Genomic DNA, 13,303 nt, shown 5'->3' with positions numbered 1-13,303 from the left:
TGGCTAACATTCACACATTCACAGAACGGCGGCGGAGTCGACCACGCAGGGCGACGGCCAGCTGGTCAGGAGCGGTCAGGGTGAGGCGTCTCGCTCAGGGACACCTCGGCACTCAGCTAGGAGGAGCCGGGGATCGAACCAGCGACCTTCCGGTCCCCGTTGATGTGATGTGGTGCATCACAGCCCTGGGACGCGTTGATGTGATGTGGTGCATCACAGCCCTGGGACGGCATCAACCTCGGGGGTGCCCGTTGGATCAGGGGCGCAGCGGGGCGTTACCTGGGCCTGGGACTCCTTCAGGAAGCCGCAGGTGGACTCCATCCAGAGCGCCGCGCGGGCCACCCGCCGCTGGAGGGCGCGGCCGTCCGGGTCCACCTGCTCCAGGTAGGCTACCGCTGCCTCCTGCACGCCCGGGAAGGCGCCGCCGAGGGCGGGGTCCAGGGCCAGCGTGAGGACGGGCCGCCGCCGTGCGCTCCGGGAGGTGCTCGCCGGCCTGGGGAACGCACGGCGTGAAGGGGTTAGGAGAGGGGGGTGAGCGGGGGAACATGAACAGACTGCTCCATGCCGCGCTGAATCCAGTTTAAACTGGTATGTACTAGGGTTGCCGCGGTATACGGTATTATGGGTGTTACCGGTGTTGAGGCCAACACCGATTATTTAGTGAGATTTTATTTTTAATTAGTATTTTTTTTTTTTCAGTAATAAAAAACAAATTCAGTAAAAATGAATAATATAATTATAATTAAGAAAATTAAAATGTGTAGAATAGGCCACAGTTCTGCTCTGTGCGGGAGAATTGTCACGCCGAGAATTGACGCGCTTCCTCACAAGACCGGTAACCATAGCAACGCCGGTAAACAAACCCCGCGAAGCCCAATCCCTACGTGAGCTCCCCGCGCTACCGCCATCCGGAGGCGCACAGAGCTTTTGGCCGTGATATTATGATATATAAAATTATATTATCCTATTATATATAGAACGTTACAAGACGCCGAGAATTGGCGCGCTGCCAGCCGCTGTCACCGAGTGTGAGAGGAGAGTTGACGGAGAAGATGGCGGTTGACCGATAGTTTCAAAGTTAATACCGTAACCGGTAATACCGGTGTTGACCCGAGCGTATTACTCGGTGTGAAAATGTCCACACCGCGGCAACCCTAGTAGCTACCATTCCACAGTGTGTTGAAGTCAGTCAGTGACAGGCACCGTGAGGATATCCGTCTCCATCGGACTGCGTCCGTCCCTGTGGGAGGCGGTTCTGATTTCACATCGCTCACGGCTCATTTGCGACCCGATCAGGGCGTCTTCCCCGTGATTGGTTCAGGAAACCCATCTCGCCTTTCAATCAAAAGGTGCACGAAGCGCGACATTTTAATAAGTAGCGGCAGAGCCTGGTTACCGGCTGTCTTGGCTCACACAGACAGTTTGTTCAGCAACAGGCCGCACCTCCACCCCCAAGGAAAATAACACGCGCGCACACGCACACGCACACACACACACACACACACACACACACACACACACACACACACACACACACACCCCCACCCACCCACCCACCCTGGCTACTGCCAGACAAAGCTCCATCGTAGATTGCACGTTGGTCTGGGGAGGCTGCTGTCACTTTCTTCAGCACAAGAGGCGTGATCAACGGGCCTAGTTCAAACGACTCTGTACGCGATTGGCTGCTTGCCGTCGCTTCCCTGAGGTCATTGTGTTAAACCAGCCAATAGCGCGCCAGCGGGGGGGAAGTCAGCCTTGGTGAATGGCTCGCGCAAAAACGTATCGGGAGCAGAAAGAAACGTATCGTTCCTCTCCAGACCCTTCTGCGGGGCGGATTCAAATCGCCGGCAGAACGGGCTGGGGGTACCCCAGTCCACACACACACACACACACCTTCTCGGGGGGCAGGATGGCCTGCAGCAGTCTGACGGTGAGGATGGCGCTGGCGGTGTAGGCCATCGTGTGGTGGACCAGCGTGCCGGGGGCGCCGCCGCCCTGACAGCCCTGATGATGGTAGCTGAGCGCGTCCCCCAGGAGCTCCAAGACGCTCTGCAGCTTCTCCCGCTGCGGGACGGACGGACGAGGAGAGACACGCAGACCGATGAGTATACCAGCCTCCCGCACACACACACACACACACACACACACACACACACACACACACACACACACACACACACACACACACACACACACACACACACACACACACACACACACACACACACACACACACACACACAGGTATAGACAGAGAATCCCCCGAAAAGCTAAACCAGAAAACAAACATGAAACACTGCAGCAGAGTGGCATATTAGACACCACGGCAATGCAGTCGGAGGCACACACACACAGCGACACACACAGACACGCACACACCCACACACACTCCCCCCCCCCCCCCCCCCACACACACGCACACACACACACAAACAATCACACTCACACAGACATCGACACACACAGACACGCACACACCAACACACACACATGTACAAACTCGCTCACATACAGACACTGAGCCAGACACAAACATGGTTAGCGGCGCTACGACTGGCGGGGATCTAGAAACAATCGTTAGTTGCATGGGTTAGGGAGCTGCATATAATCACATTCCAAAGTTATTTTGGGATGAGATATAGATCCACACAGACGCACACACACACAAACGCACCAACAAACACACACACCTCAATATCCCAGTATGAATAAATTGGAACAATCTATTCAGAGCAACTTCGTTCCGGCAGCAGAAAAGAAATAAAAAAAAATAAAAAAAAAAGAATGGGAACAAAATATCAAAACCGCCAGTAGGGGGCAGTAAATGTCCTGAGAAACGTCTTTGTTGTGAGGAACATGGCTCCCCATAGGAAAGACACACACACACACACATACAGGTCCAAACACAACACACAGCTCATCTCCATATAAAGATGACAAAACAGTTCTCAGGCGGAGAAGCTCAGGGCGTGTTTCAAACAGCCCAGGGGGCCGCAGGGGCCTGGGTTTGACGGGGATATAAGTCCCAGTTCCGGGGGAAACGCAACGCTTGAGCAACCGGAGAACATCACAAGGCGAACCTGGCGCGGTGAGAAGACACAACACAAAACAACAACGAACAACACGACAACAACGAAGAGAGAAACGACAACCCACACGTGAACCGCGTGCGCACAAACAAACGCGTCGACTCTAACCCAATCAGGCTTCAAAGTGGAACCCAACCGGGGGGGCCGCGTGGCACACGGTGCGCACAACGCGCACGACAACGGGGGGGAGAAAACACCTTTGTAGGCCGCGACAATAAAAGACGCCGGGTTTGTAATGTTCTACGATCCATTCAGCTCCCTCGCAGCGAGCCGCTCTGCCTCCAACGCCTCGGTCCATATGCTGCCAGCGCTCTGTGGGCGAGGCGTCTGGTGGCCGCCCGCTCCCTCTCCCCGCTCGAGTGCCTCCATTCATCTACATGAGAGCGCCCGCGTCATGTGTTGCGGCGTGTTGTGTTGCGGCGTGTTGTGCTGCGGCGCGGCGGCGGCGGTGCTACACTTGCCAGCTCGGCCCCCACCAGGCTGCCGTCCTCCCAGACCAGCTCACACACGCTGTCGGCGAGCAGGAGGGCCGCACCAGACAGCAGCTCCAGGGCACGCCGGAGCACATGGGCCGACTCTGGGGTGGGGAGGGGGAGAGAGGGAGGGAGAGAGGGAGAGAAGTAGAAGAGGAACAGACACAGAAAGAGAGACAGAGACACAGAGACACACACAGAGAGAGAGAGAGAGAGAGAGAGAGAGAGAGAGAGAGAGAGAGAGAGAGAGAGAGAGAGAGAGAGAGAGAGAGAGAGAGAGAGAGAGAGAGAGAGAGAGAGAGAGAGATTAAAGAACTACAAAGTATTTTGTATTTACTGTTAGTTTGATAGCAGATTATTTCCCAAAAAGCGACTTACAGGGAATTTGCTTTTTGACACAAAATAAAATTGTTTAATGGTTACTTTTAAAGAGCAGTTAATATTTCACCTGTTGAATTTACTCTTAATGGCCAACCATGAGCAATTAACGCTTTTGATGCAAAAAGAAGAAAAGAGGTACAGCATAGGGTGAAGAAGACGTGGGTCGACCCCCAAGCCCAAAACTATGCGGTCCGATCTGCAAAATATATAATAACCCCACCCCTCCCAGCTCCACAACGACAACGTAGTTCAGAAATCACCGTACGTCGCTTTGGCCAAAAACGCCCGACCACATGGTAAACAAACCCCCCTACCGGTCTCCAGCAGTGGTACGGCCCGCTCCAGGGTTGCCACGGCGAACTGGGCCAGGCTGAGCTGCTGGAGCTGCAGCTCCAGGACGTCTTCCCCCCCCAGGACCGGGAGATCCAGGGGGGGCACCGCGCCCCCGGGGGACCCCTGGACCCCCGCCGCCGCGGCCGCCGCCCCGCGGTGGGAGCTACCACTGTGGGAGAGCAGGGGACAGAGGGCGTTGGTGGAGGGGGGGGGGGGACACGGTCCTCATCCCTCCCCATAGCGGACGGCTCAGCGTCCTCAACAACACGTTTTGTGTGCAATTCATGACCTCGTCGTGATCGGGTCTTTCTTGTTAAAGAGCTGCTCGATCCGGAGCAGAATATATAAAGGGTGGAAATAAATATAGATGCAAGCGCATTTCTGAGATATTAAGTATGAACGGATCGCTAAAATCATACGTAAGAGCTGGGAGAAATTAGTATTTATTTATTTGGGCAATATGACGGACGTTTCATCGTATGTTTCATAAGTGACATTTTATTTTTTAAATAAGACAATCCCATGACCTCATGTTTGTTTACTATTTCAAATGTTCCTATTTTCATGTGATTGCTTTTATTTATCCTCAATGTTGATTGTGGAAAATGCTGATGAATAGTAGTTTAAAAAAAAGCATTCAAAGGAGGAACAGCCCCTCTGTAGCGGACGCTAGAGGAGCGCGACCGCTGGTTGCTCCTGTGTTTGTGTGCTCTGACCTATTGGAGGCCACGTCTCCGTCCTGGCCGTCCCCTCTGGCTCTCTGGCCGGTCCGGCCCAGCACCGAAGGCCGGAGAGAGCACTCCGAGGCCGGGGACGACGCCCGCGACGGCTGGGCCCCCCGCACGTCCAGGGACTGGGACAGGGACGAGTTCTGGGAGACGGTGTCTACCAAGGCAGACGCACGCATACGATTGGTTTAGAAACAGAGAGAGGGAGAGGGAGAGGGAGAGGGAGAGGGAGAGAGAGAGAGAGAGAGAGAGAGAGAGAAAGAGAGCAAATGTTATATTGTGCTAAAACTTCCACCTCATAAGAAATAATCTCCTAAACAATGCATGCAATGCATTTGTTAATGAAATAAACATATATCTTATCCCACCGTCTCTGTAAAAAATGGTGCGCTTCAATAGATTTATATTAACCTGGTTCCGGTTCCCTTAAACATATTTCATAGGAAATGCACAGGCCGTAGTATTATTTACAATCAAATTAATTTTGTGATTCATATCACTATTCACAACATATTTACTTCCAGCGAATCTTCAGAGCGCAGCATCTTACCAAAAACAACAACAAGTTATTATTGAAGAAGTGGGAAATGGGGTTTCGCCAAGAATTTCAGAGCAGTTTTAAAAGATAGGCCAACAGCGAAGGAGATACAAACCATCCTTAAAGGATTTGGCTGGATTGCGAAGACCCCAGGTAACCTTACCATTGTCTATATCAAGATGTAAATCAGCCATGATTTGAGTTGCCCTGGTTATGCAGTTTCCTCACAAACAAAGAAATCCACAAGTTTCAAATATGTGTTTGCACGCCACTGAGCAATGCTCACAAACTTGGACTGAGAGGATTCTACGTCCATTCACACAACCAGGAACCGAGCGCCTCATTATAATTCAGAAGTGGATGCTAAGGCTTTCTGCCAATCAGTCCAAACCAACCCTCCTACACTTACCCTTGCAGCTTATGAAATGTTGCTCTTCACTCGGAGTTCAGAATCATCACATCGCCGAAAAACCAGCGACCGTCTTCACTTAGAATTCCAACTGCGCGCCTCTGAGACCAAAAGTCACTGAGCAAGCGCAGTGACGGCCAAACACTTGATTTGTTGTTGACACTTTTGGCGAAAGGAACCGAGCCACTGCAGTTTGTACGCGCTTGTGTTGACTGAGCAGAGATACAGCGATGAGAGCTGCTGAACACTTGCTTGGAATCAACTGGATCTCACTGGCTGCCAACTGCACCAAATTCGGAACGCGCCTACATCTCGATAGAGGGGAGGGTTTAACAAACATTCATTGCTGATTTACATCTCGACAAAGACATCCCTGGGGCCTACAGACATTCAGAAGACCGATGGAAACGCCAAATCTGTTGAAGATGACTGGATTACACTGGATAAAATAAACAACATAACAAGTACCGTTTACTGGCCGAGTTCCCCTTGATTTTCAGGACACCCCTATTTACTGAACTGCTCAATAAGATAAACAAATTAAAAGCCACCCTCAAGCAGATGCATCTCAAGAAAAAGAAAGATGCCTGAATTGAGATGATACTATGAAGACTCATACATCATTGTGTGATGCAAACCCCAGCTTTCATCACACACACACACACACACACACACACACACACACACACACACACACACACACACACACACACACACACACACACACACACACACACACACACACACACACACACACACACACACACACACACACACACAGCACGTAAACCTCAAAAGAAGAAAATTCAAAGAGCTCCCGGTGAATAGAGAGACCTGCTTGCTTGGCCGAGGAGAAGCCGGGGTCCTGATGAAAGCGCAGTCGGGTCCTCAGGCCCACACAGAGCTGCTGCAGGCAGCCCAGCGCCTGCACCCCCAGGTGGCTGGCCTCACCTTCAGCCGAACTCAGCCTTAGGAGGGACAGAAGGTTCTGGAGACAAACAGAAAAAAAAGAAAGAAAGGGCCAGGCGACCCCAGCGGTGACACCGTTAGTCCCCGACGTTGTTTTTTCTTTTTTCATTAGGATAGAAGATGAGGGCAAAACCCCCAAAAAAATAGAAGGGACAGACAGGGGCGTTAAGCAATGCGCCGGATTAATTAATGGCGGATAAACAGGTAGCGGGGAACATCGTTAGGGCGCCCGGCAGGTCGTTTAGAGCGGCCTCGGCGGGAGATTGGTGTCTGAAGGACGGAGGCGGGCCGGCCGCGCGGCGTGGAGAACGAGGGCCGGCGTGATTGTCCTGAACGGCGCGCGGCGGACTGGAGACAGTGATGGAGAAGCCGTGATTAGGCCCATCCAGGGAAAGGGCACCAGGAATTGAATTATCGGAAGAGCGATTCATCCTCAAGTTCCAACCCCCGCGTCCTCTCGACGGTAATGATGCCATGCGTCGCAAACGGCAGTGCTTTCATTGATCTAAATAGCTCCATCTATGGAAGGCGGTGATTCAGCCAGGTTCACACACCCGGGGCACAGAATAACTCTGACCGGGGTTTTATCCGTATGTGTTTATGGAAGGACCCGGGGTGAATGACGGCTTGCTTAAAACATCGGGTTAACCATTCCCCAATAACAACTCTTAGATGCAAGACAACAACAACAACATTTGACCCGTGTTAATTAATTACCGACCCGTTAATGTGCACTGGTTGTATTCCCTTCCCTTGTATCCACTGGTGAAATAAAAGGGCTCAGACAGAAGCGCACAGACAGCGGAGACAGACGTCACTGTGGCGGTCGGAGATCACGGCCGGTCAAACGCAATTTGCTCGCCGTATTTCTTACGGTCTCTGAAGCAGCACTAGCCGACTCCTACTTTGTAAAACGAGTCGTACGATACGTCCGCTTCCACGGGTTTGGGAGGGCCAACGCAACAAGCTCGTAGAATGCGGCTGCCACCTCTTCATTAGGGCCATAAAAGGCAGGAGGGTTATTAAAGCCTAAAGGTGAGGGCCAGCGAGGACTCGCCTCTCGGGGCTCACTAAGGCCGGAGCAGCCGGGTTAATTACCACTGTGATATTCATAAAGGTCAGGGAGAAAAGAGTGTCATTTACGCTGACAGTGTGAAGCCTCACACCCCCAAACCCCCACCGCTCTCCCTGCTGCATGTCTGCAGAAGGGAGAGCACCACACAGAGTACACCGTATGCTTTAAAGGTAACCCCCCCCACCCCCCCCTCTCTCTATTGCAGACCAGGGAATCTTGACAGCTCGAGATGGGCTGACCCTGAAGACAGTATGGTGGGAAAATATTGAATGTTGAGCTTGCAGGATTCTCGTAGGAAATCTGGCATTTGCTCTTATCAAATGGACTAATATCGGGCCTGAAATCCTGCATGGATTTCCATTCTCTTCTGCATGCGAGATGAAAGCATGATAAAACATTTTGCCATTGAACTTACAGCTTATATAATACAATGGATCCTTTACAAAACAGTTTTTTTGGGCCATATGGCCGCAGACATCAGAGCTGGTATGTCACGGTCAATGGGTCAAGTAATCCACAGTGAGAGACTTCCTTCTTCCCCTCTGCGCTCCAGCTCTAAACAGCGGGATAACTAGCACTCTCTACACCTTGTACAGTGTCGCGGAGTCTCCCTGAAAAACCTCCAATGTTGACACAAACTCAACCATTGCAATTATCTATCGTTATTGTTATGTAGAAATAACTGAGTGTTACATTATAGCAAAATAACATTCAAAAATGTGTGTGCATGCATAAGGATGTGCATGTGTGCATGCATATTGTTAAAGAGGGTTTTCTTTAAAAAAAATAAGCAGTCAAAAGCTTCTTAGCAAAATAACATTAAAAAATGTGTGTGCATGCATTGTGTGTGATTTATTGGGGCAGAAGTCCTACCTGCACGATACTGGGTCTTTGCAGGAAGATCTCAGCAGGGAAGTCCTGCATGATGACATCGCGCAAGAGTTGACAAGTGGTCCGTACCAAGGTGGGATCGCTGCTCCTCAGAGAACTGGGTCAAACGCAACAATGACAAAGGGGATCGGTTAGCTTTGGAAAATGGATGGGAGTAAAAATAAACTAAATCCCTTAATTCATTTTTTTAAAATTCACCCACCTTTCATTGGATGAAAGTATGTGTCTGTCCGTGGTAGTCAAGGGCAACCACGGGAACATAGAAAACTTCAGGCATTTCACAGACTCACACACTGAAAACAAACAAAACAATGCAATTAAAAACCCAATAAAAACACACTGCAATTTAATGTCAAAATCAATATACAACTCGATGTGTGTGTTTAAAATACCTGCTATCCTCTGAGGCGGGGCGTCTGTGTGGCCTGGCCTACTCTTCTGGAAATAACCGATTTTGGCCGAATCGTCTTTAGGTAGCGCTGAAGAATAGAACGAACACTTCTTAAAGTTTCCCGAAGCCCCACAGAAATGGGCGACTTCACACACACACACACACGCACACACACACGCGTATATATATACATGTCTGATATTCTCTCATTGTAGATAGTAAGCAAAACAGAAGGCCTCGGCTCTGACTCGGGGGGTTACCTGTGGGGGTGTCTGCGCCGTGTCCGCTGGAGTGGGGGGGTACGGTGGTATAACTGGGGAGTAGATCCGGTAGATGGAACAGCTGGTCCAAGGTGCCATCGATGACAGCTCGCTGCCGGGGGTCCACGTTGGGAGACAGCTCGGTAAGGAACTCCACCGCCCCAACGTCTCTCAGCATCTGGGCTGCGCTCGGATGCTGCGTGAGGAAGATGACAGTTACCGCAAACCGTCCGGAAATCAAATCACGGCAAAAATAGATATACTATTTCATAATTTGGTCCAGCATTGCAAATACGCTCAAATACATACGCATATTGTGTAATTCAGCTATCTGCAAGAACCAACTCTCAAAATCCTTGTAAAAGTCCACTTACATTATTATGGTTAATATTAATCTCTTTCTAACCTTGCCTCATGGTTTGTTATGTACGATGCCATCGGCTTGCATACTCGTCCGTACCTTGGATAACGTAGAGAGCAGTTCAAGGACCTCGTCCTGCATCGGGACCTCGGGGAAGTTGAACCACTCCAGGAGCACCACGAACAGCATCCTCTCCTGGACCAGGTCGGACAGCGACAGCAGGGAGTGTTCCAGCTTGGAGAGGATGCTCTTCATGGCTCGGACCCTTATCTCCTTAAGGGAGTGACCTTTGAAAGGGAAGGATCAGTTGAATAGAATAGAGGATAAGGGTCACATATTTCAAACTTTATTAGAAGCACCTGTAAGAGTTTTCATTTGTGGAACCTTAACACTTTGTTTTACTGTAACGTTACGGTACTGTTACGTAACTTTACGTTACAGTACGTTACAGCACGTAACGTTACAGTACGGTACAGTACAGTTAACGTAACGAGTTTCACCGTTCGTGTTATATCAACCGTAGGCTACGATTCAAAAGGCAATATTGTTGTTAATTGTTTCCTGGTATTTTTAGAGACCCATTAGAACACTTAAAGACAATAAATAGTGTATATAGTTCGTAAGAATTACAATCCTGCGACCACTTTAGTTAGCAGCGCAGATGCTGACCACCGAACTTCGCTCAGTTTATTATCGTGCGTTTCGTACCTATTTTCTTTACAAGATGAGAAAGATCCATATCCAGTTTATTATTGTGGCAATGGTGATAAAAAAATCTATAAGTAACGACACTAACGTTACGAGTCGGGCGACATCAGCATGATGTTAAACTTCTGTCAGTGTCACATCAGCAGCGTTTACCCGGGTTTGTTTTCAACGTACGCGCCAGAGCGGCGTCCCTTGACTTCCTGGTTGGGAACAAGGGGGTGTTCAAGAAACACACGGGGGTGTTCAAGAAAAACACGCGTCCTCTGAAGGACCCATAGTCAACATTACACAGGAGGTTAAATATGATATTTACAAGTGCTGTTTACTCTATGGTATTTTATTTGTAGTATATATGAATAGACAATACGGCTTAACATTGTGTAAGTACACACACAGTGTAAACTTATAACATATATTATATGTATATTTTCTTCACTTTGTGTGCCATTGACTGCCATTGAGTGTTCAAAGGGAAAAATCAATAACACAAAGACCAAAATATCTATAAAATATTATACACTAAAACTTAAGTCAGTATAATGAGCACAAAATGATGAAATAAATGAATAGACTTGTTGTCCTCTTGGATTTAACAGCTGCTTTTGACACAGTCGACCACAATATCCTCCTCCCCTGCCTGCAATACACCATTGGACTCACAGGAAATACACACAACTGGTTCACCTCTTACCTCACTGGCAGAACCGAGCACGTCGCCCTGGGCAAAGCAAATCACACACCCACAGTGTCACCTGTGGTGTCCCCCAGGGCTCAGTGTTGGGCCCCACCCTTTTCTCCATCTACATGCTCCCCCTGGGCAGCGTCATCAGCAGGCATGGGCTATCCTACCATTGCTATGCTGATGACACACAGCTGTACCGTGCCCCCTGCCAACATCCACACTGACCACCTGCCTGGAGGAGAGAGAGGCGTGGATGAAGCTCAACTTTCTTCAATTGAAGAGCTCTAAGACAGAAGCCATTGTCATCGGCACACAACATCAGGTCCGCTCCTCCCACATCACCAATATCACTTTCTCTGGCCAAAACATTCCCCCTTCCACATCTGTCACCAACCTGGGTGTTAAAATGGACCAGCAACTATATGACTATTCTACCACCTCAAAAACATTGCCAAACTACGGCCTATACTCACCAAGGCAGATGAAGAGAGGCTTGTCCACGCCTTTGTCTCCTCCAGGTCGGATTACTGAAATGCAATTCCAAATGGGGATCTCTGGCAAGAGCATCCAGAAGCTCCAGTACATACAAAACAGCGTTGCCAGGATCCTGATGAGGGTACGCAAACATGAACACATCACCCCCATCCTCAAATCCTTTCACTAGCTCCCTGTCACATTCAGAATTGAATTCAAGGTCTCCCTCCTCACCCACCAGTACATCCAAGGACATGCCCCCACCCCCCCCCCCCCCCCCCTACCTCCAGGAGCTCCTCACCCCCCAGACCACCTCCACACCCTTCGCTCTGCATCAGCACACACCCTCAGACCACCTAGGACCAAGCTTCACACCATGGCCGATCGGGCTTTCTCCGCTGCAGCCCCAAGACTATGGAACGCCCTCCCTGACCACCTGAAGGCCCCACAGACTACAGCTGTTTTTAAACTAAACCTTAAGACCTATCTTTTTAAAAAGCCTTTTGCTAATTCCTCATTTACTGTATATAAGTTTTAACAACCCTTTTTTCTCTCATAAACTCTGTAGCACTTTGAGATTTTCGAATGTAATGCTCTACAAATAAAATGTATTATTATTATTATTATTATTATTATTATTATTATTGTCTGTATGGAATTGGGGAAAACTGGGGAAAATGCAAAATAAAAACCCATAGACTTCCAATACCTGGGAACCGCAAGATAAACACAAAGATCTGTTGTTGTTTTTCTTTTTCCCTTTGGCACGACCCCACCAAGCATTAAACAAGATCAAATAAATAAATTAGTCATGTCATTATTATAATTTAACAAAATATAGCACCCCATATGCCAACAGTTAATAAGAGTTACCGTCAGAATTATTAATTGGAAATAAAGGGTGGATAACAAACGACCATTGTTGAACCCTTGGTAAATATAACATTTATATGCTATAATAAGTCATACATGTGTATTTATACTTTATTCTATGAACCCCTCCTCCATTGCATAATGTGTGAAAGACAATTGTAAATATTGCATATTGTAGGATCTCTGTGGCGACTGAGGAGAGAAAACATGAATAGACAGAGCATAAAAAAGAGGTTACAACACATCCTTGGAGTTCTGTACCGTCATAGTATCAGGATTGAAACAGTAGTGTGGGATTTGAGCGTGTCTGTTGCATGCACTTCTCTCGGAGTGCGTCGTGTGGCTCAAGCGCCTTGCTATGTTATTCCGCAGTCATGTCTGAAACCGAAGAGCCCAAGTAGTCCCACCGGCCCTGTCACCGTTTGACATGCCCGCTGTACACGTCTTCCGCTCCACTGCAAGTGTTGAGGATATGAGGGGGGCGGCGGGGGGGGGGGGGGGGGGGGGGGGCACCTGGGGGCTCCAGACAATCTCCCCTTCAGCACCAAGAGTCAAGTCAGAGGACCGGAGTCGAGCCCACAGCATCACACATGCATATTGAGCAAGTCATTTAGGAGCTCTACATCAGAAAATGAAGGTGAACCACGAGGTGCCGCCCCACATGAGCT

General features: G+C 49.3%; 1 protein-coding gene across 1 annotated transcript in view; it reads right to left on the bottom strand.

Moving 5' to 3' along the window:
• The window catches only part of rttn (rotatin), a 45,843-nt gene extending 35,047 nt beyond the window's left edge, over nt 1-10,796 (bottom strand). The window contains 13 exon segments of the mRNA XM_060045802.1: nt 280-456; nt 458-493; nt 1,894-2,064; nt 3,551-3,666; nt 4,258-4,445; nt 4,993-5,161; nt 6,786-6,939; nt 8,869-8,983; nt 9,089-9,179; nt 9,279-9,365; nt 9,538-9,733; nt 9,998-10,185; nt 10,607-10,796. Of these exon segments, the coding sequence (XP_059901785.1) occupies nt 280-456; nt 458-493; nt 1,894-2,064; nt 3,551-3,666; nt 4,258-4,445; nt 4,993-5,161; nt 6,786-6,939; nt 8,869-8,983; nt 9,089-9,179; nt 9,279-9,365; nt 9,538-9,733; nt 9,998-10,185; nt 10,607-10,637 (1,719 nt within the window). The 5' untranslated portion in view covers nt 10,638-10,796.
• Between the last annotated feature and the right edge of the window lie 2,507 nt (nt 10,797-13,303).

The sequence above is a fragment of the Gadus macrocephalus genome, chromosome 23, assembly GCF_031168955.1.
Source record: "Gadus macrocephalus chromosome 23, ASM3116895v1".
NCBI lineage: Eukaryota > Metazoa > Chordata > Actinopteri > Gadiformes > Gadidae > Gadus > Gadus macrocephalus.
This window is presented reverse-complemented; position numbering and strand designations above follow the sequence as displayed.